Source organism: Nycticebus coucang, chromosome 2 (assembly GCF_027406575.1).
Source record: "Nycticebus coucang isolate mNycCou1 chromosome 2, mNycCou1.pri, whole genome shotgun sequence".
In the NCBI taxonomy this organism is placed as follows: Eukaryota; Metazoa; Chordata; class Mammalia; order Primates; family Lorisidae; genus Nycticebus; species Nycticebus coucang.
The window spans coordinates 166,083,193-166,105,496 of NC_069781.1; the positions used below are offsets into that span (position 1 = coordinate 166,083,193).

Below are 22,304 nucleotides of genomic sequence, written 5' to 3' on the forward strand. Positions count from 1 at the left end.
GGCTCCGTGACCCGGCAGATGTGCCCATGAAGGTCTGCTGCAAAGGTGGGTAACGGCTCCTCTCAGAAAGATCCAGGGCCAACAATCCCTTTTCCATAAAAAAAGAGGTATAAGAGGGGGCAGGTAGAGATGGGGTTACTCCAGGAAGAAGGGGAGGACAGTCTGGCAAAGGGAGTAGTGATTTGGACCCCCTGTGCTGACAAAGGGTAAGGAGAGGATACTGCCCTTTCTGTCAGAGGCTCCCTGAAGGGAGGGTCTTCTGGGGACATTGAGGTGTGGGCCTCCCTACTTTCCACCTATCCTCTGCCATGACCAGCTTTTGCCAAGTCACTCCTTCTCTGTACTTTCTGTGGCTCCCCACTGCTACTGCCCAGAGCCTCAAAGCCTCTTCCCAGTGTCACTGTGATTGTCTTCCCAGGGCCCCCCAGCCCACTCTTTACCTCCCATTGTCAGGCCATGTGTCATTGCTGAGAATCATGTGCCTTTTTCCTGCATGCTTGGTTCAGTCCATCATGAACTCTGCACCTATAAGACCTCTCGCTTCCTTCCTTTCCCTCCCATCCTCCACACCACAGGCAAAGCCCACCTCCTCCAACAAGCCAGACTGGAGGTCCTGACCATCATAGCCCACAGTGCCGTTCCTGATGAAGCCCCTTTCTGTTACCCAGGCTGGACTGCAGCGATACAATCACAGCTTACTGTAGCCTTGAACTCCTGGCTCTAGCAATTCTCGCACCTCAGCTTCTAAGTATACCATCATGCCTGGCTAGTTTTTTTCATTTTTTAAGAGACAGGGTCTTGCTATATTGCTCAGATTGGTCTCAAACTCCTAGCTTCAAGCAATCTTCCTGCCTTAATTTCCCTTAGATCACCAGGGAATTTTCTGGGGCATCACAGGGATACTCAGGATCACAAAGCAGGCACCAGAGTCAGCAAACCTTCCTTCCTTCCAGTACCCAGCCAGGGCACACAGAGGAAGGCCAGGCTTGTGGCATTCTGGATTGAGGCTCTGCATGTGACAAGGCCCATGACTACTTATAATATAAAAGGACTGGGATACAGAAGGTAGGGGATGGCTAGAGGCAGGGTTGAGCCCTGAACTAAGCAAGCAGGAAACCTCATCCTTTTCCAAGATAAGAAAATCTCACAAAGCTCAACTCTCTAGCTTGGGATGCCCTAAGTGGTAGGTCACCTGAAGCACTGGCATTCTTCAAGGACTGCTCAAGGGACTGGGTTCCCTAACAGTTCAGGAACAATTCCCTGTACTCTGAACATCCCCCCAGTCCACAGGCTATAAGCTACAAGGAGCTGGCTCAGACCAGCTGGGCCTTGAGTGACCCTCATTCCCCCACCTTACCCCCAGCCCCACAGCTGCCTTTGGAAATGTCACAAATTACTGTCACCTGCTAAGAGTCGTGTAGGCAGACCAGGCCTTGCTGCTGGAGGGAGAGGAAGGCCAGCAGAAACCCCCTACTGGGACCTTCAAGCTGACAGCACGGCACACATCCCTGCTTGGGGAAAGGGCCAGACTCCACACCCTGCACTTGCAGGTACCACCATACCCCCACCCCACTCAACCCTCAACAGCCCAGGATGGGAGGACCCGATAGTAGTACTTACCGGGAGATCTGTGAAGGCTATACCTGTTGGGGGAAAGAAACAGTCATGAGGCCATTAGACAGGGCTGGCCCCATGGTCTCCTCCACCTCCATAGGTCCATGGTGGAGACACTGCTAGAGGCCTGGTAGGTTTTTAGGCCCTGGCCTTCTATTTGCAGAGTGGCCTGGCTGGAAGTGAAGTCAGATGCTCAGGTATGCCCATAGTTCTTCCACCCTCTCAAGAAAAGTCTGCTAGGAAGAACTAAACCCAAATGATCTACCCCCTGAGGACCTTCTGGCCTAATTATGGAAACCTATCATGTATGCCAGATCGTTCTCTAGGACCTCATCTGATCCTCATACCAACTCTGGAGAGGAGGCTTCATCATCCCATTTTACAAATGAGAAGAGTAAGCTTAGAAGTTAAATGATTTTCCAACAGTCATAAAGGTAGCAGAAGTGGCAGAGCTAGCTTCATTCCTAGTCCAATGTCCCAGTGTCATCTTTAAGCTGACAGAGAAGTGGAGACAAGGAGGGTGGAGGCTACCCATCCCCAGACCATCTGTGTTCAGAGTCCTCAGAGGTTCCGAGTTGGCAAAGTCCAGGTTAACAATGTCTGTGTACCCTCTAGGCTTTCCTGCCAAAAGAAGGGGCTGTGTTTCCAGGAACCTTAGTCCTGAATGGGACGTGAGGGTGGTGGAGAGCAGTAGGACCCCAAATACATGAGTGTGCCTGAGTAGGAGATGGGCTTCAGGATACCCACCCATGCTCAAGAGCATCCACAATCTGCAGATTGAGAAATGACTCAGGATGAATACAGGCTCTCCCGAGGACTCATAGCCTTCTCATTTTTAGATAAAATCTTACATCTTTTAACAAGCTCCTGAGTGTTCAGAGATTTTCAAACTGCTGACACCTTAGAGGTCCCTAGGCTGCTCCTTTAACCCCCACCCAGAAAAGAAAGTGAAACTCAGCAAAATAGAACAGATGAGAGTTTGACAATAGGGCTTCTAGTAAACTGGGGCCAGAATCATGCCAGCCACAGTGTACCATGTACTTTGCTTTCACTGTTCAGGGCGCTAGACTGAGTGTCCTAAAAGGAATCATCTAATCCTCGGGACAATCTTGGAAGATGTATACTGTCTCTGACAATAGTTTATAGGTGAAAAAGTGAAGGTTCAAAGGAACGTCTTGTAGCTTTGCTGTGCTATTTTGTTCTTCAGTGAGGGAAGCTGATAAACCATATGGTCTGTTTGCCTGAGGCCATTTCTAAGCCCCATATACAGAGTTAGCACAACTGACAAGCTGGCAGAAAAGAATCTGAAAGCTTCTCTGCAACCAAGACAAGACCCCAATGTTCACCCTCCAGGTCTTCCTAGGAGGTGCTCTCACGGATCTCAGTGTGGCCAGGATGCTACTTACTCCCAGGCTCATGAAGGTGGCCTGCAGAACCGTGGAAGAAGGGGGAGTCCGGGTTCCATCAGTTACCTGCAGTGTGACCTTTGGCAAGTTACCCACCCTCTCTGAGCCCATCTGCAAAAACGGGGATAATACTAATTCCTTGACCTCAAGGAAGAAAGGAGAAAATGAGACACTCTGTGAAAGCTGCCTCACAAACTGTGAGATCTAGGTACAAGTTGGCTGCAGTTGTGCTGCACGGTAAGGCAACTGCCACACTTCCAACCAGGGGATGACCTACACAAGCTTGGCCAGCTCTGCCTTACGGTGGCATGCAAGAAAGACAAGGCTCTGAGGTGCTTCTAGGAGAATTAGGAAAGAGGCTTCTCCTACCCCTAACACACTGGACAAGGGCAACACTGCTCTCCCAGCCCTGCAGGTCTCTATGAGCCTTTGTAAGGCCATTGTGATGACAAGATCTGACTTGCTTCACAGGAAAAAGGTCTAGGCAAAGATCCAGGATGCAAACGGGATAGCCAAACTTGCTGATAAGAAGCGCCCTGAGCCAAACACACATAGGTCAGGAGTCACTGAAGATGAGAATATAAAGTCCTGTGAGAGACCACAGAGCTGTGTGAAAACACCCCTGACAGTGCAGGGACAGCTGTGGATAGGATGCAGCCATGTCTCCATCCACTCCTTACTTCCTCCTTCCACTGAGTTTTTTCTGGGGCCCCAGGAACCAGGCCCTATAATAGAACTAATGAAACAGCCCCTGAAGGGCTTCTGAGTCCAGCTAGAGATGGCATGCAATTAATGACTGCACAGATAAATGACCAGTGGCACACAGGGCATTGTGACAGAGGAAGGAGCATAGAGACCAGAACGAGAGAGGTCACTCTGCTGCTCTCAAGGGGACAGGGGTAGATTCTGAAGCACATTATTGATAAGATGACTTGTGAAAAATTAGAGGGACATTAGAAGATTCATCAAACAGTATGTCACTCCAACTTCATTGTCTTTCCAATAAATTTCATAATCTAGAAAATAAAGGGGACAAGACCAAATACATTTTTCAGTAAAGTCTCAGTAATATCTTTGTAAACAAGATAGAAAAACGTAAGCTGGGCGCAGTGGCTCATGATTATAATTCTAGCACTCTGGGAGACTGGTATGGGTGAATCTCTTGAGCTCAGGAGTTCGAGACCAGCCTGAGTAACAGCGAGATCCCATCTCTACTAAAAATAGAAAAACTAACCGGACATTGTGGTGGGCACTTGTAGTCTCAGCTACTCCAAAAGGTTGAGGCAAGAGAATCGCTTGAGCCCAAGAGTTGGAGGTTGCTATGAGCTATGATGTTAGGGCACTCTAACCCAAGGTGACAGAGTGATACTCTGTGTCCAAAAGAAAAAAAAACAGATGCAAAATATGAGTTTCAAGCTAATATAACTAAATGATTCTTCTGTTTGTTTGTTTTGAGATACAGTCTTACTGTGTTTCCCAGTCTAGAATGCCATTGGCTTCAGCCTAGCTCACAACAACCTCAAACTCTTGGGCTCAGGTGATCCTCTTGCCTCAACCTCCCACTAGCTCACCACAACACCCAGCTAATTTTCCTATTTTCAGTAGAGACGAGGTCTCACTCTTGCTCAGGCTGGTCTCAAACTCCTGAGCTCAAGTGATCCAACCGCCTTGGTCTCCCAGAATGCTAGGATTATATGCATGAGTAACCTCACCTGGCCTAACTGATTCTTAAATGGCTGGTGTCTCCCTGGACAACCTCAACTGTATACTAAAGGCCTCAAATTTAGCCTTGTCCCTCTATTTTTTTTATTTATTTATTTGTTTATTCATTTATTTTTTGAGACAGAGTCTTACTCTATCCTGGGTGGAGTGCCATGGCATCATAGCCACAGCAACCTCCAATTCTTGGACTCAAGCAATCCTCTTGCCTCAGTTTTTCTATTTTTAGTGAGACAGGGTCTCGTTTTTGCTCAAGCTGGTCTTGAACCCATCAGCTCAGGCAATCCAACTGTCTTGCCCTCCCAGAGTGCTAGGATTATAGGAGTGAGCCACCTATTTATTTTTTTAATTAATCAATCAATTAATTAATTTTTTAGAGACAGAGTCTTTCTCTATCCTGGGTGGAGTGCCATGGCATCATAGCTCACAGCAAACTCACACTCCTGGATTCTAGGGATCCTCTTGCCTCAGCCTCCCAAGTAGCTGTGACTACAGGCATTTGCCACAAAACCCAGCTAGTTTCTTTCTGTTTTTAGTAGAAATGGGGTCTCCCTCGCTCTTGCTCAGGCTTGTATCAAACTCCTGAGCTCAATCAATCCACCTGCCTCAGTCTCCCAGAGTGCTAAGATTATAGGCATGAGCCACTGAGCTTGGCCTTTTTTTTTTTAAAACAGCACCTTGCTCTGTAGCCACGGCTAGAATGCAATAGTATCATCATAGCTCACAGCAACCTTAAACTCCTGGGCTCCAGAGATCCTCTAGCCTCATCCTACAGAGTAGTTGGGGCTATAGCTATATGCCACCATGCCCAGCTAATTTTCTTCTTCTTCTTTCTTTTTTTTTTAGACAAAGTCTTACTCTGTCACTCCTGTAGAGTAGAGTCAGGTAGTGCTCACAGCAACCTAGAACTCCTGGGCTCAAGCAGTCTTCCTGCCTTAGCTTCCCAAGTAACTGGGACTATAGGCACACGCCATCACACCCAGCTAATTTTTTTCTATTGTTTGGTAGAGATGGGGTCTCATTCTCATTCAGGCTGGTCTCCCAACTCCTGACCTCAAGTGATCCTCTTACCTCGACCTCCCAGAGTGCTAGGATTACAGGTGTAAGCCACTGCACTCAGCCTTCATTTTTCCATTTTTTTTTTTTTTTAGAAACAGGGTCTTGCTATTTGCTCAGGCTAGTCTCAAATTCCTAGATTCAAGCGACCCTCATGCCTCAGACTTCCAAATTGCTAGGATTATAGATGTAAGCCACTGTGCCCAGCCTCTTCCAGTATTTTTAATCAATAACTTCATGAAAACACACCTTTGGGACAGCGCCTGTGGCTCAGTGAGTAGGGTGCCGGCCCCATATGCCAAGGGTGGCGGGTTCAAACCCAGCCCCGGCTAAACTGCAACAAAAAAATAGCCGGGCGTTGTGGTGGGCGCCTGTAGTCCCAGCTACTCGGGAGGCTGAGGCAAGAGAATCACGTAAGCCCAAGAGCTGGAGGTTGCCGTGAGCCGTGTGGCGCCATGGCACTCTACCGAGGGCAGTAAAGTGAGACTCTGTCTCTACAAAAAAAAAAAAAAAAAAAAGAAAACACACCTTTGTCAGGCCCGTTTCTTACTTCCTCAACCCATCACACTGCCTTACCTCAGACAACCCGCCTCTTCCCCTCTTCCCCCTGGTCTTTATTCTGGGTCCATCCTCTATGTTGTCACCAAAGAGGCTTTTTCATATGTAATTCTGGCTAAGTTGCTGCTTGTTAATCACAAAAAGCCCAGAGGACCTCTGACGCCATCTGACTCCAGCCTGTTTCCCTCTTGCACTAGTACAGCCCTCACTGCTATTCCAAGCAGCATCCTGATCAGACTTGGGGCTAGCCAAAGTATTGGCCAGGTGACAGGCATGCAAACCACCATCACTGTCAACTATGTACGTGGGCCCCTCAAACTTCTCACCCACTGCCAAACTCTGTTTCCACAACTGCCAAAGAGGCAGGATCATGACCAGGACACTGCTGCACTCTCAGCACCCACTCTGGGCTTTGTAAACACTGCTGACTGGATGGACTGACAAAGGGCAACCCCCCGCTATCCTCCATTCACCTTAAAGGGCTTCAAAGCCTGGAAATGGCTGCAGTTCCCCAGAGCTCAGCAGAGGCTCTGTGATACTGCTTTGACTTTAAGACCTGTTCCGGGCCTCTCACCAACCAAAGTGGCTCCATAGGGCAGATCCTCCAAGGTCCCCCATGCACCCACCAAGGCTGTGGCCATTCTTGGTGTAGAAGCAGGTGCCATTGATTAGGTTGACACAGCAGCCGATTACATCTCCTGTGGTGAATGTGGGACCATAGGGCTGGCCAGTCCCTGAAGAGCAGAAGGAATGCCCATCATCGCCATGGTAGCCATAGGAATGTTTGTCCCAACCTGTGAGGGAAGAGAAAGCAGCAATAGCTGAGTAGGTCTTTGAGAGGGGTGCAGGAAGCCCACCTACATCTCAGCCTCTCTGCCCAACATAACCCCACTTTAGTCCAGCACTCTTGGCCTTGCACAAAGGTAGTAATAGACAGGGCCTGGCTATACACCCAGCAGGTCAACAGCACCAGAGGAGCTGGGACACCCCACAGAAGAATCATCCCAATTATGGTTAACAGGAACCCAAACAAGTGACACGGAAAGGACACATGAGAAGGCAGCGCAACAAAGAGGTGGTCAGGAGAAGTCTTGTGAAGGAGAGGGGGCAGGAACTGACGTTGGAAGTATATCATAGTCTATCAAGGCTTGCTTAAAATGTTTTTTAAATTGAGGAACAATTTACATACAATAAGATTCTCTCGGCTTGGCACCTGTAGCTGAGTGACAGGGTGCTGGCCACATACACGGGGGCTGGTGGGTTTGAACCTGGCCCGGGCCTGCTAAACAATGACAACTACAACCAAAAAATAGCCGGGACTTATGGTGGGTGCCTGTAGTCCCAGCTACTTCGGAGGCAGAAGCAAGAGAATCGCTTAAACCCAAGAGTTTGAGGTTGCTGTGAGCTGTGACACCACAGCACTCTACCAAGGGCAACATAGTGAGACTCTGTCTCAAAAAAAAAATGTACATGGGCGGCGCATGTGGCTCAAAGGGGTAGGGTGCTGGCCCTATATGCTGGAGGTGGCGGGTTCAAATCCAGCCCTGGCCAAAAACTGCAAAAATAAATAAATAAATAAATAAATTTTAAAAATGTATATGATTGTATTACTACCACCACAATCAAGACAGAACATTACTCTAAGAAACTTCCCTAGTGGCTCTCTGTCTCAATCTGTTCCACCCACCCCCAGTCCCTGCCAACACTGATCTGATTTGTTCCTATAGTTTTGCCTTTTCCAAAATTTCACAGAAACAGAATGACAGAACATGAGGTGTCTTATCTGGCTTCTTGCACTTAGCATAATGCATTTGAGAGTCATCCATGTCTTAGGAGTCAGTATTTCCTTCATTTTTATTGCTGAGTAGCAGTCCACTTTATGAATATACCACAGTTTGTCTATCCTTTCACCAGTCAACATCTGAGTCATTCCTAATTTTTAGCTATTATAAATAAAGCCAACAAATATTTGCATAGAGATCTTTCCTCATATATATGTTTTCATTTCTCTTGGGTAAATACTTTTAAGAGTATTGCTGGGTCATAAGATAAGTATATGTTTAACTTGATAAGAAACTGCCAAACTGTTCTCCAAAGTGGCTGTGCTATTTTGTATTCCTACCAGCAGTGTCAGAGTTCCACATCCTCACCAGTAATTATTAGTCTCGGTTGTTCACATATTTTTTTCTTATAGCCTTTTTACTGGGTACATAGTGATTTTATTTTAATATCATTGTAGTTTTAATTTGCATTTCCTGAATAACCAACGATGTTGAGCATTTTTCATGTACTTATTTGCTGTTTATTAGAAAATTATTCAATTGTCTACTCAAATATTTAACCCATTTTTATTGGGTTGTTTATCATACTGAGCTGTAAAGTTTCAGTATATTTTGGAATAAATCCTTTTTTTTTTTCTGAGACAGAGCCTCAAGCTGTCACCCTGGGTAGAGTGCTATGGCATCACAGCTCACAGCAACCTCCAATTCCTGGACTTAAGTGAATCTCCTGCCTCAGCCTCCCAAGTAGCTGGGACTACAGGTGCCCACCACATTACCCAGCTATTTTTTGGTTGCAGCCGTCATTGTTGTTTGGGGGACCTGGGCTGGATTCGAACCCGCCAGCTCAGGTTTATGTGGCTGGTGCCTTAGCTGCTTGAGCCACAGGCGCCGAGCCATGGAATAAATCCTTTTATGTTTTATCAGTATTTTCCTCCAGTCTGTGACTTGTTTTTCTTTTTTTTTTTGTTTTTAACTGAGACAGAGTCTTACTTTGTCACCCTCAAAGTGGCATCATAGCTTATAGCAACCTCAAACTCTTGGGCTCAAGGAATTCTTTTGCCTCAGCCTCCCTAGTAGATGGGACTACAGACGCCCACCACAATGCCTGGCTATTTTGTTTGTTTAACAGGTTCAAACCCACCAACCCCGGAGCATGTAGCCGGTGCCCTAACCACTGAGCTATGGGTGTCCAGCCATTGTCTTCATTTCTTTCTCTTTTTTTATTTCTTTTTTTTAGAGACAGAGCCTTACTTTATCACCCTCGGTAGAGTGCTGTGGCATCACAGCTCACAGCAACCTCCAACTACTAGGTTTAGGCGGTTCTCTTGCCTCAGCCTCCCGAGTAGCTGGGACTACAGGCACCTGCCAGAACTCCTGGCTATTTTTTGTTGCAGTTTGGCCGGGGCTGAATTCGAACTCGCCACCCTCAGTATATGGGGCCAGCGGCCTACCCACTGAGCCACAGGCACTGCCCCATTGTCTTCATTTCTTAACAGTATCATTCAAAGGCCTCCTGGGATCTTGACTGGGACTGTGTTGAATCTACAGATCAACCTGGAGCAATTAGAAGCTTAACAACATTAATTATTTCAATCTGTAAACATGACATATCTTTCTCAGAATGTTTTGACAAATTTATCTTTAAGTATTTTAAGTTCTATGCTATTATAAAATTATTCTTTAAAATTTTAACTTCTGGGGCAGCGCCTGTGGCTCAGTGAGTAGGGCGCCGGCCCCATATGCCGAGGGTGGCGGGTTCAAACCCAGCCCCGGCTGAACTGCAACCAAAAAATAGCTGGGCGTTGTGGCGGGCGCCTGTAGTCCCAGCTGCTCGGGAGGCTGAGGCAAGAGAATCGCGTAAGCCCAAGAGTTAGAGGTTGCTGTGAGCCGTGTGATGAGGGCGGTACAGTGAGACTCTGTCTCTATAAAAAAAAAAAAAAAAACAATTTTAACTTCTGGCTCGGCACCTATAGCCCAAGCAGCTAAGGTACCAGCCACATACACCAGAGCTGGCAGTTTCCAATCCAGTCGGGACCTGCCAAACAACGAAAACTATAACCAAAAAATAGCCAGGCATTGTGGCAGGCACCTATAGTCCTAGCTACTTGGAAGGCCGAGGCAAGAGAATTGCTTAAGCCCAGGAATTAGAAGTTGCTGTGAGCTGTGATGCCATACCACTCTACCCAGGGTGACAGCTTGAGGCTCTGTCTCAAAAAAAAAATATATATAGATAGATAGATAAATAAAATAAAATTTTAACTTCCAATTGTTTCTCGCTATTATATCAAAATAAAATTCATTTTGGAGGTAGAGAATGGGGTCAAGGTTTCTTTCTTTCTTTTTTTTTTTTTGAGACAAAAGAGTCTCACTATGTGAGCCTTGGTAGAGTGCCATGACATCACAGTTCACAGCAACCTCAAACTCTTGGGCTTAAGTGATTCTCTTGCTCCCAAGTAGCTGGGACCACAGGCACCCGCCACAATGCCCAGCTATTTTTGGTTGCAGTTGCCATTGTTGTTTAGCTGGCCCAGGCCGGGCTCAAACCTGCCAGACTCTGTGTATGTGGCTGGTGCCCTACTTACTGAGCTATGGGCGCCAAGCCAAGGTTTCTTTTTTAGGTGATAAAAATGTTCTAAAATTAGATTATAATAAAACAAATTAGATTACAATGATGGTTGCACAATTCCTTAAATATGCTAAAAACCACTGAATTTTATACTTTTTTTTTTTGAGACAGAATCTCAAGCTGTTGCCCTGGTTAGAGTTCCGTGGTGTCACAGCTTACAGTAACTTCAAACTCTTGGGCTTAAGTGATTCTCTTGTCTCAGCCTCCCAAGTAACTGGGACTGTAGGTGCTCGCCACAACACCTGGCTGTTTTTGGTTGTAGTTGTCATTGTTGTTTGGCAGGCCCGGGCTGGATGTGAACCCGCCATCTCCAATGTATTTGGCTGGTGCCCTAATGTCTGAGCTATAGGTGCCAAGCCCATGAATTGTACACTTTAAATGGGTGAATAGTGGGCAGACAGATCAGGAATAAAAGAGAAAAAAAAGTTTAATTTATAAAAATTTAAGAAAATGGATTAATGATATGGTATACGCATTTTATCTCAATAAGCTATCGAAGATATATGTGTGCATGTGTATATGCATTTCATTTTTATATATTTACCTGCTATCCTGCAACTTTGCTAACCTTACCAATTAGTTCTGGTAGCTTTTTAGAAGATTTTTTGTTTTTTTCCTAAATATAGATGATTATAATGTCTGAGAATAGAGTTATTTCTTCCTTTCCAATCCTTATGCCTTTTATTTCTTTGTCCTGCCTTGCCATACTGACTAGGCCCACGGATACAATGATGAACAAAAACCATAAGAACAGAAGTGAGATCTTTGAGTGTATCAAGGTTTTATTCAGGGGGAGAGGGAGTGAAGGTTATTCTGAGAGGAGGATGTAACGTACTGTACAAAGGCCTGAAGGCAGGTGGGAAGGCTGGGGAGCTGCAGAGGGGTCCTGCCTGGCTAGGAAGCAAAAAGGGAGCCTATAGGGCCATGGCAGGACCCACACAGGGTGCTGAGCTGACAGGCTGACAGGCAGGTCTACTCCCCAGGGAGCCCCTCTAGGCAGCTTCCCAGCCCCTGCCTGCCTCCTCAGGGTATGAGCAGCATGCCCATTGGAACATGCTTAAGCATATCCCTCCCATCACAAGGGTAGAAGTGCTCCCCTGGGAGGATAGATCAGTGTGTGCTAGGCACTGGATGGCAGAGTTTGATCAATCACAGCATATGTGTACCTATGGGCAGGGTGCAGGCACAGATGTGAGCAGGCTGTGAGCAAAAGTGTCAGGATGAGAACACATGGATGACAGGGCCACAGGTTAACAAAGGAGGTAGAAGGCATGACTGGAGAGATGGAGCAGACCTAACCCTGAGCCCAAACTCTTTCTGCATTTGGACCAGTGAGCTCAAGGGCAAGTTGCCCTTCACAGTCACAGCATCCATCCCAGGCCTTGTGTATCCTTGAGCTTTCATGCCTTTTATCTAGGAAGCCTCTGGTTAAACAAGGATTCTGCAGAGCCCATGGCTGGAAACAGGCCAAAGCTGAATGGCCCTCAGAGGTGGATAGAGGGCCCAGAGTCCTGATGTCCTCTCATGCATCACAAGGAAACCATTGTAGGAACTGCTCCAAACTGCCTTTAGAAGGGAAAAGGCCCATACCTGGAGGCAAGCTCAGTTCTCATCTTCCCAATTTCCGAGAGACATGGAACTGCCTGGCTCAGGAGACCGGCTGCTGGTCTGAGCAGGCAGACCAGGCCACCAGGCCCAGCAGTGGGAGAGGCCTTTCTACTACTAGGGGGCATACAAATCAGTTGCTATCAGGGAAATAGCTCTTTTAGGGCACAGTGATGCCCATTTCCCCACCAAGAAGCAGGCTAATGAGGCTACTGCAGTCAAGGTCTCTCCTTGGGCATCAATTCAGGAGGTCCTATGGCTCCTGAGGGCAGCAGATGTTCCCCTGGTCTGTAGAAGCCTACAGATGAAAGGCAGCCAACTGGACAGCAGTGAGGGACAATTATCTCGCTAGCTCTGGCTCAGACTATGTATGCCTGAAGGCCCTGGTATGCTCACCAGTTTCCTCAACTCAGGACCTATATCCATGGGCCACACCAGCCACAGTAGTCTTCTCTTTCCCCCACCCCTCCATGGAGACTTCTCACATGGAAGACAGTAAATACCATAATTACTATTAGAAGAGTACCACATAACCTGTGTCTGTGTAGCACAATAAGAATTGCCAGGAGTCTGGGATGCTGGAGGACAGAGTAGGGCTCTCCTCAATGCTGCTTGGTCAGTAAGCACAGCCTGCCCTAAAGCCAAGTCCATTGCTCATGTGGCCATGGGAGCACATGGCCCAGAAAAGCCACCGCCTATTCCAACCCTCCCCCAAGAGTCTTCTGGGTCCCCCGGAACTACGCCCACAGGCTAGTGGTGCCCACTAGGTCTTCCCCTTGTGCCAAGGCATCGTGATCCAATCCCAATGCTTTTTTTTTGTTGTTGTTGAGACAGAGTTTCACTTTGTCGCCCTTGGTAGAGTGCCCTGGCATCACAGCTCACAGCAACCTCCAACTCCTGGGCTTAAGCGATTCTCCTGCCTCAGCCTCCCGAATAGCTGGGACCACAGGCACCCGCCACCCTCGGTATATGGGGCTGGCGCCCACCAATGCCTGCCTCTTTAAGTCTCCCATAACATACTTTGGCCTCCCCTACCACACTGCCCATATTTACCATCCACTGCCTGGTGCCTCCCAAGCCTCTTCCAATATTCCTGGGACTGTTCTTGCCCCTTCTCCCCAAAACTATTAGCTTCTTGGAGCAGGGGCCACATGATCTCTTCACTAGCTCCCCCAGTGCACAGCATATCAGGAGTCTGAGAAGTGGTCTAGGTGGGTGCATTAGAACACATATATGGGGCAGCACCTGTGGCTCAGTGGGTAGGGTGCTGGCCCCATATACCAAGGGTGGTAGGTTCGGACCCGGCCCTGGGCAAACTGCAAGAAAACATAGCCGGGCATTGTGGCAGGCGCCTGTAGTCCCAGCTACTTGGGAGGCTGAGGCAAGAGAATCTTCTAAGCCCAGGAGTTGGAGGTTGCTGTGAGCTGTGATGCCATGGCACTCTACCTAGGGTGATAAAGTGAGACTCTGTCTCTTAAAAAAGAAAAATAAAGAACATATAAATGTTTGTGCCCCACTGGTAACCAGTCCCAGAAACCAAACTACCTCCATCTCACACAAGGATGACACTATGGGACAGTTCTTTTATGTAAACTTTACTGTCTACAGGGGTCCTCAAACTGTGGCCTGCGGGCCACATGAGGCGGTGTGATTGTATTTGTTTCTGGTTTTTTTTTTTTTTTACTTCAAAATAAGATATGTGCAGTGTGCATAGGAATTTGTTCACAGTTTTTTTTTTAAACTATAGTCCAGCCCTCCAACGGTCTGAGGGACAGTGAACTGGCCCCCTGTTTAAAAAGTTTGAGGACCCCTGAAGGTGCTAAACATAAGGTTAAAGGTTTTCTTTTTTTACTTTCTCAGAGTGAAGTAGTAGATACTTTAGAAAACCTAACAATAACTTGGCCATTTGATTTATCAAAACTTATGAAATCACCAGGAAGAACCATTTCCTACTTAGTTGGTGACTCAAGGATATTTGGGAGATATTTTTGTCCCAGTGTAAGGGAGTTTACAACCATTAAGAAAACAACAGATGCCTAAATTTTCAAAGGCTTAAAATAAAAATTTAAGTATTTTAAGTACCTTTCTTCAAAAATATATATTTTGACAAAAGTAGCATAGAATTTTTAGATTTTAAACTCTGCCTATAAATAAACATTTTTAATTTACAAAACCAAAGAGCTCAATAAAACTCAAAAATTTATTTAGGGTCAATTCAGGATTCACCATCATCTCAGTATGGCTGGAAAAGAGATTAAGTTTTCCTATTTCTTTCAATAATTTATCAATTTATATAGATTTGTCCAAAGAAAATGCACAGTACTCATAAAAGGCTTAATAAGGACCACCAAAGATGTCCATGACCTAATCCCCACAAACTTGTGACTATATCACCTTCTATGGTAAAAAGGATTTTGCAGAAGTGATCAAGTTAAAGCTCTTGAAATGGGAAGATTATCCAGATGGGCCCAATGTAATCACAAGGGTCTTGATAAAATGGCAAGTGACACACCAGGGGCTTTGAAAGATGGAGGAAGAGTCCAGGAATCAAGAGACACAGGCGGCCTCTAGAAGCTAGAAATGAAAAGGAAATGGATTCTTCTCTAGAGCCTCCAGAAAGAACATAGCTCTGTAAACACCCTGACTTTACAACTTCTGTTCCCCAGAACTGTAAGAAGATTATTTCAAGTCACTACTACTCTTGTTTCCAGCAGCAACAGTAAACTAAGATGGTGCTCTGTGGCTATAGAAGCTGTTGAACATCTGGAATTAGCAGTGCTGCAAAGTGACACCTCAGCTCCCTATCTTCTATTAAGTTCCTCCACGTGCTATTAAGTTAAAAATGGGTCCAAGAAAATCACAGACTTGCAAGGTACCTCTGAAGTTATCCACTTATGGCGGATATTTTTTCCAAACACAATTAAGAGCCTATGTGTGTATATGAGATGTGTACCTTTTAAGTGTGTGTATATAAATATGTATGCAAAAAGGCAGTTTGGGGTGAAAAGCAGAATATTTTATGGCTTATGGCCATGGTGCTACCTTCCTATCCTCTGGAAAGAACACCATCCACTTGCTACCAAATAATTAACAAAGGCCTACTCACCTCCTTAGACCCTGATTTCTTCTCTACAAAATGGTAAGGGAAAGATTAGCCACTGTTGTCAAAGGGCTCTAGATGTCTACTCATACGAAACATTCCAAAATTCCAACCCACAGACAGATATAGTAAACTCCCCATGAGGGTTGAGAAACTGAGGCACTGAAAGGCTAAAGGAAGGCATGTGGTCTTGTGGATAACACTCTCAGAAGCTCACTTCTTTCTTCTGGGGATACCCAGGTGAGCACCAAGCCACCAAGCAGGTATCTGCAATGGTTAAGCTACCTCTTCTTTCCTGAGGTAGTATCCAATTCAATCACATAGCACTAATACTCGGTGAGTCACCCCTCTCAGCTCCCTCTCAGCTCCAACACTTTCTGCTTCTGACATCCCCTTCCCCACTCCTGCTCTTTTTTTTGTTTGTTTTAGAGACAGAGTCTCAGGGGCGGTGCCTGTGGCTCAAGGAGCAGGGCGCCGGTCCCATATGCCGGAGGTAGCGGGTTCAAACCCAGCCCCGGCCAAAAAAAAACAACGAAAAAAAAAAAGAGGGGCAGCGCCTGTGGCTCAGTGAGCAGGGCGCCGGCCCCATATACCGAGGGTGGCGGGTTCAAACCCAGCCCTGGCCAAACTGCAACAAAAAATAAAAATAGCCAGGTGTTGTGGCAGGCGCCTGTAGTCCCAGCTACTCGGGAGGCTGAGGCAGGAGAATCACCTAAGCCCAGGAGTTGGAGGTTACTGTGAGCTGTGTGATGCCACAGCACTCTACCGAGGGCCATAAAGTGAGACTCTGTCTCTACAAAAAAAAAAAAAAAGAGACAGAGTCTCACTTTATCGCCCTCAGTAGAGTGACATAGAGTCACAGCTCACAGCAACCTCCAGCTCTTGGGCTTAGGTGATTCTCTTGCCTCAGCCTCCCAGGTAGCAGAGACTACAGGCGCTGGCTACAATGCCCAGCTATTTTTTAGTTGCAGTTTGACAGGGCTGGGTTTGAGCCCGCCGCCCTCAGGATATGGGGCTGGAGCCCTACTCACTGAGCCATAGGTGAGCTTTTGAAGCCAAGGTGAGCAATTTTCTAAACATGACCCCAGAGCTATGAGCAGGTACCCCTCTCTGGGTGGACCTGTTGAGAGGCTTCAAATGTGAAGTGAGAGTTGTCATTTTTACCATAAGGCCAGATGGCTAACTCAGAAGGTAGTGAAGAGATCAAGTGGACACTTGCCTGGGTGAGGGACAAAAGATGGTTGGGGCTACACAATAGGGAAAGCACTCTAACAAAAAATGCCACCCAACTAACCATTCTTCCCTCTCCAAAGAGAATAAGACTTGTCACTCCCAGTGATGGGCGACTAGCCTGGTGCCCACACAAAATAGCCCATCCCCGGCCAGGGGATGTCAGGCACCTGTCAGATGCCAGTACAAGGGGAAGCCAAGCCACATTGGGGCCAGGAGGCAGAAAGCCCCAGGTGTCCAGTTTAGAGGCTCTGGCACCACCTACTTCCTCTGCATCATCAGTCGTATTAAAAGTCAAAGTCCGCTTGGCGCCTGTGGCTCAAGCGGCTAAGGCGCCAGCCACATACACCTGAGCTGGCGGGTTCGAATCCAGCCCAGGCCTGCCAAACGACAACGGCTGGAACCAAAAAATAGCCGGGCGTTGTGGTGGGCGCCTATAGTCCCAGCTACTTGGGAGGTGGAGACAGGAGACTCACTTGAGCCCAGGAGTTTGAGGTTGCTGTGAGCTACGATGCTACAGCACTCTACCCAGGGTAATAGCTTGAGGCTCTGTCTCAAAAAAAAAAAAAGTCAAAGTCACAGTCAGGGTGGCTGAGTAAATGGTTCATCACCTTAGCATTCCCAGATGCTATCCTTGCTTACAGTGCCCTAGAGGTGGGTGACTCCCTATGGGGTGCCAGGGACTCTAGCATGATCATGCCAGAAGCTCACCCACACAACTCCCCCACCTGCCAGGACACATCTAGGGACTTGGGCCCACGGCAGCTAGGAATGGAGAGGGCTCCTATTGCCAAAAGGAAAGGTTTCTGCATCATTAGCACGTTAGCCAGGAATTCTGCAAGGACCTGGTGCTGTGTCTGCCCACGAGGTTCTGTGCTGGCCCATGGCTGACCAGCACACAAGGGCTAGCCCTCACAAAGCTAACCTGAGCATTGGCCACCAGACCAGTCACCGCTCCCTAACAAATGTGTCCAGTCATCACTGGAGCTCCCTCCTTAAACTTCTCCTTCAAGGATGGTGAGAGGATTAAATGAGAAGATGTGTGGAACACACACTCAGGAAACACCCCCGACAAGATTCCTTCACCATTCCTTGAACACCAGCTTTGTGGTCAAGCCTGGACATTTTGAATTTCCTGCTCCCTCCTTCCTTGAGGGAGTGGGCAGAGATGGGACTGGTCACTAGCCACCTCTCCCAACAAGTCCATCAATAGCAGGCAGCCCAGCCGGGCACAATGGCTCATGCCTATAATCCTAGCATTCTGGGAGGCTGAGGAGGGTGGATCACCTAAGCTTAGGAGTTGGAAACAAGACTGAGCAAGAGTGAGACTGCATCTCTACTAAAAATAGAAAAACTAGCTGAGTGTTGTGGCGAGCGCCTGTAGTCCCAGCTACTCTATCCTGAGGCAAGGGTACTGCTTGGACCCAAGAGTTTGAGTTTGCTGTGAATTAGGACACCATGGCCACTTTACCCAGGACTCTGTCTCAAAAAAAAAAAAAAAGAAAAATGCAGAGGGTGGCGGGTTCAAACCCAGCCCCAGCCAAACTGCAACCAAAAAATAGCCGGGCGTTGTGGCGGGCGCCTGTAGTCCCAGCTGCTCGGGAGGCTGAGGCAAGAGAATCACATAAGCCCAAGAGCTAGAGGTTGCTGTGAGCCGTGTGACACCATGGCACTCTACCCAAGGGCGGTACAGTGAGACTGTCTCTACAAAAAAAAAAAAAAGCAGGCAGGCTTGGCGCCTGTGGCTCAAGCGGCTAAGGCACCAGCTACATACACCTGAGCTGGCGGGTTTGAATCCAGCCCGGGCCCGCCAAACAATGACGGCTGCAACCAAAAAATAGCCAGGCATTGTGGCAGGCACCTATAGTCCCAGCTACTTGGGAGGCTGAGGCAAGAGAATCGCTTAAGCCCAAGAGTTGGAGGGTGCTGTGAGCTGTGATGCCACAGCACTCTACCCAGGGTGACAGCTTGAGGCTCTGTCTTAAAACAAAACAAAACAAAGCAGGCAGCCCCAGAGGTGCTCTACTCTTGCTTGTTCCTAGTTTCCTGGGGAGGCTACCTGACCTTTGCAGGACTTGGTGGAGTTCAGTAGCCATGTCCAATGATTCTCAGAATATCACTCTTGGCTCAGCGCCCATAGCACAGTGGTTACGGCACTAGCCACATGCATAGAGGCTGGCAGGTTCAAACCCAGCCAGGGCCTGCCAAATAACAATGACAACTACAACAAAAAAATAGCTGGGTGCTGTGGCAGGCACCTGTAGTCCCAGCTACTTGGGAAGCTGAGGCAAGAGAATCGCTTAAGACCAAGAGTTTGAGGTTGCTATGAGCTGTGACGGCACTCTACTGAGGGCGACATAGTGAGAATCTATCTCAAAAAAAGAAAAAGAATGTCACTCACTCTCGGGACTGGCTATGGAGGGAAAGGCGTAGGCCTGCCACGGCTAGGGTACTTGAGCCTGGAGCTACTGTGGAGAGAGCCCATGTGCCCTGGGAGAAGGCATCATGGCAGGGCTGCTCCACAAGGATGGGTAACTCACACAAGCCATCACTCTCCAGAAAGCCAGCATACAGATGCTTTCCCTATAACTGCACCTGTCTTGAAAAATCTGACAGGGGGCGGCGCCTGTGGCTCAGTCGGTAAGGCGCTGGTCCCATATACCGAGGGTGGCGGGTTCAAGCCCGGCCCCAGCCAAACTGCAACCAAAAAATAGTCGGGCGTTGTGGCGGGCGCCTGTAGTCCCAGCTACTCGTGAGGCTGAGGCAAGAGAATCACTTAAGCCCAGGAGTTGGAGGTTGCTGTGAGCTGTGTGAGGCCACAGCACTCTACAGAGGGCCATGAAGTGAGACTCTGTCTCTATAAAAAAAAAAAAAAAAGAAGGCGGCACCTGTGGCTCAGTGAGTAGGGCGCCAGCCCCATATGCCGAGGGTGGCGGGTTCAAACCCAGCCCCGGCCAAACTGCAACCAAAAAAAAAAAATAGCCGGGCATTGTGGCGGGTGCCTGTAGTCCCAGCTGCTCGGGAGGCTGAGGCAGGAGAATAGCGTAAGCCCAAGAGTTAGAGGTTGCTGTGAGCCGTGTGACGCCACAGCACTCTACCCGAGGGCGGTACAGTGAGACTCTGTCTCTACAAAAAAAAAAAAAAAAAGAAAGAAAAATCTGACAGGATCCACCAGTTGGAGCAGCTTGACTGTGGATAATGGGAAAGCAAAGGCGATATTTTCATTCAGCAAATGCTGCAGGTTGGCATAAGAGAACACTCTATCGTGGTACTTCCGTGGCTCTTCCTTGAGCTTTTGGAACCAAGAAATAGAATCAGGGCGGTGCCTGTACCTCAGAGGATAGGGCACCAACCCCATATACCAAGAGTAGTGGGTTCGGACCTGGCCCTGGCCAAATTGGAACAAAAAAATAAAAATAAAAATAGCCGGCATTGTGGTGGGCGCCTATAGTCCCAGCTATTTGGGAGACTGAGGCAAGAGAATTGCCTAAGCCAGGAGTTGGAGGTTGCTGTGTGCTGTGACACTATGGCACTCTACCAAGGGCAATAAAGTGAGACTCTGTCTCAAAAAAAAACAAAAAAAGAAATAGGATATATGCAACCCTGAGGCTTCTGGTAGCCTCAGGAGGTCTTCTCTTCATGCTAGCTCAGCATGGAAGCCATAGAAAAGGGGGAGGAGAAAAAGGCTTGCCTCTGTAGGTAGCTAATGACACCAGGGCTGGCAGTAAGTAGGGCATGTCTTCCAAACTAGCATCCAGGCCCTCAACTGAGACAGAGCCCAGGGGTCAGTCTGAAGCTATGAGCAGGGTGAGGGACAATGTAGCTAACAGAAAAGGGACTGTCCACAGATTATACCCTCCCCACCCCAAAAAAATAGATTCCTAATGGCCAGAGAGGTCCAGGGGGTGCCATAATGGGTCTAGCTGGGGCTGAATAGGGCACCTGTAGTCCCAGCTACTTGGGAAACTGAGGCAAGAAATCACTTAAGCCCAAGAGTTTGAGGTTGCTGTGAGCTGTGATGCCATAGCACTCTATGGAGGGCGACATAGTGAGACTCTGTCTCACAAAAAAAAAAAAGAAAAAGAAAGGTGACCCACCAATACTTTAGGCCCCCACAGGATAAACTGGGTGTTCAGGCTGAAGGAAGCTAAGGATTTAGGAAAGGGGTGGTTCTACCCCATAGCACTGGGTTGCACTGGGTTGCAACCTCAGCCTATAGGATGTGGGGTCTCTTTTCTAGGGTTGGGTTTGGCTTTTGCTTGCTTCTCTCTGAGCTCCTTTCAGACTGGGGAAAGTCAGTGGATGTTTGTGACCTCTACATTTTGCACACATCCTCAGATCCTAAAAGACGAGCCTGTGTGAAACTTTTCCCAAAAGGAGTCCCAGAAGTGGTACTGAAGTGTTTCCAGGGTCCTCTGGATACAGATCCCCTCTACCTAGTACCAGGAAGGTAAGACTAAACATTACCAGTCTCCACTGTGCTCTACCCTCATGAGGACCTAGCCTCACCAGCAGACACTGGAGAATCTCTGTTTTCAGAGACTGAGAAACTCAGCTTTCAGAACTGGCTCTTCTGCTGTCAATGAAACCTCTTATCTCAAAGGACTTAACTTGCCCTGAAAAATTCAGTGTTAAGGCCAGAATTTTTACCTCTACAAAATAGAGGTGAGAGCTACTATTTGGAAGAAGAAAACAGGACAGTACAGCTAAGAATTCCCATGCCCAGGAATAATCATTTCTAGATCTCACCAAATTGTCTCGCTTTGAAAAGGCTGCCGAGCAGCCCTGGAGCTCTGTGGGTGAGGAAAGAAGCCCACAGAAAAAGAACACAGGGTTGGCTGGCCATAGGTCCAAGAGCACTGCTAACCCAAGGAGAACAGCAGGGAAGCAGAGGGCCTCTTACAAGAGGGCTTCTTAGTAGGGACCACACTGGGTCCTCCAGCACTGACACCATTAACCTCTAAGTTACCCGCCAGCTAGCTACCCCTGGGCTCCAACTGGTAACCCATCCTCTGTTCTGGACTGTCCTAAAGAACAGGTTGACCTGCAGACCTACAAGGCTGCTGGGTATCTACCCCCCACCCCACTCCCATTCAGGTCATTTTCCAAGGATACCTCGGACAGAGAAAGGACAACAGGAGGCAGCGCCATAGCTCAGTTGGTAGGACTCCAGCCACATACACCAAGGCTGGCAGGTACAAACCCAGCCCGGGCCAGTTAAACAACAATGACAACTACAACAACAACAACAAAAAAAAAAAAAAGCTGGGCACCTGTAGTCCCAGCTACTTGGGAGGATGAGGCAAGAGAATCACTTATGCCCAAGAGTTTGAGGTTGCCATGAGCTATGATGCCACGGCATTCTGCTGAGGGCAACACAGTGTGACTCTGTTGTTCCTCCCCGCCCCAAAATGGACAACATGAGAAAAGCAGAGGGACTGGGCAGCATCAGATACACAGCCTAAGCCTTTCTTTCCACAGTCCTGGTTCTGGGCAGCTGCTTCAGAGACTTTCCCAGCTGACTCCTTTTCCAGGGAGGACTGCCTGGATGCATGCTGCAGGCCTGAATTACAGGGTGACAACCAATGGGTCACCTTCCCATCCTTCCA

The 22,304-nt window shown here is 47.9% G+C and overlaps 1 protein-coding gene across 2 annotated transcripts in view; it reads right to left on the bottom strand.

Moving 5' to 3' along the window:
* RANBP10 (RAN binding protein 10) overlaps positions 1–22,304 on the bottom strand; it is a 69,874-nt gene that overhangs the window by 11,516 nt on the left and 36,054 nt on the right. Inside the window, exons 4-5 of one of the 2 annotated variants that reach the window (XM_053604355.1) lie at positions 6,980–7,147; positions 1,621–1,643 (exon numbers count right to left, since the gene is read on the bottom strand). In XM_053604355.1, the coding sequence (XP_053460330.1) occupies positions 1,621–1,643; positions 6,980–7,147 (191 nt within the window). Of the gene's footprint in view, positions 1–1,403; positions 1,508–1,620; positions 1,644–6,979; positions 7,148–22,304 lie in introns of those variants that run through there. The other variant, XM_053604359.1, reaches the window with a different exon arrangement.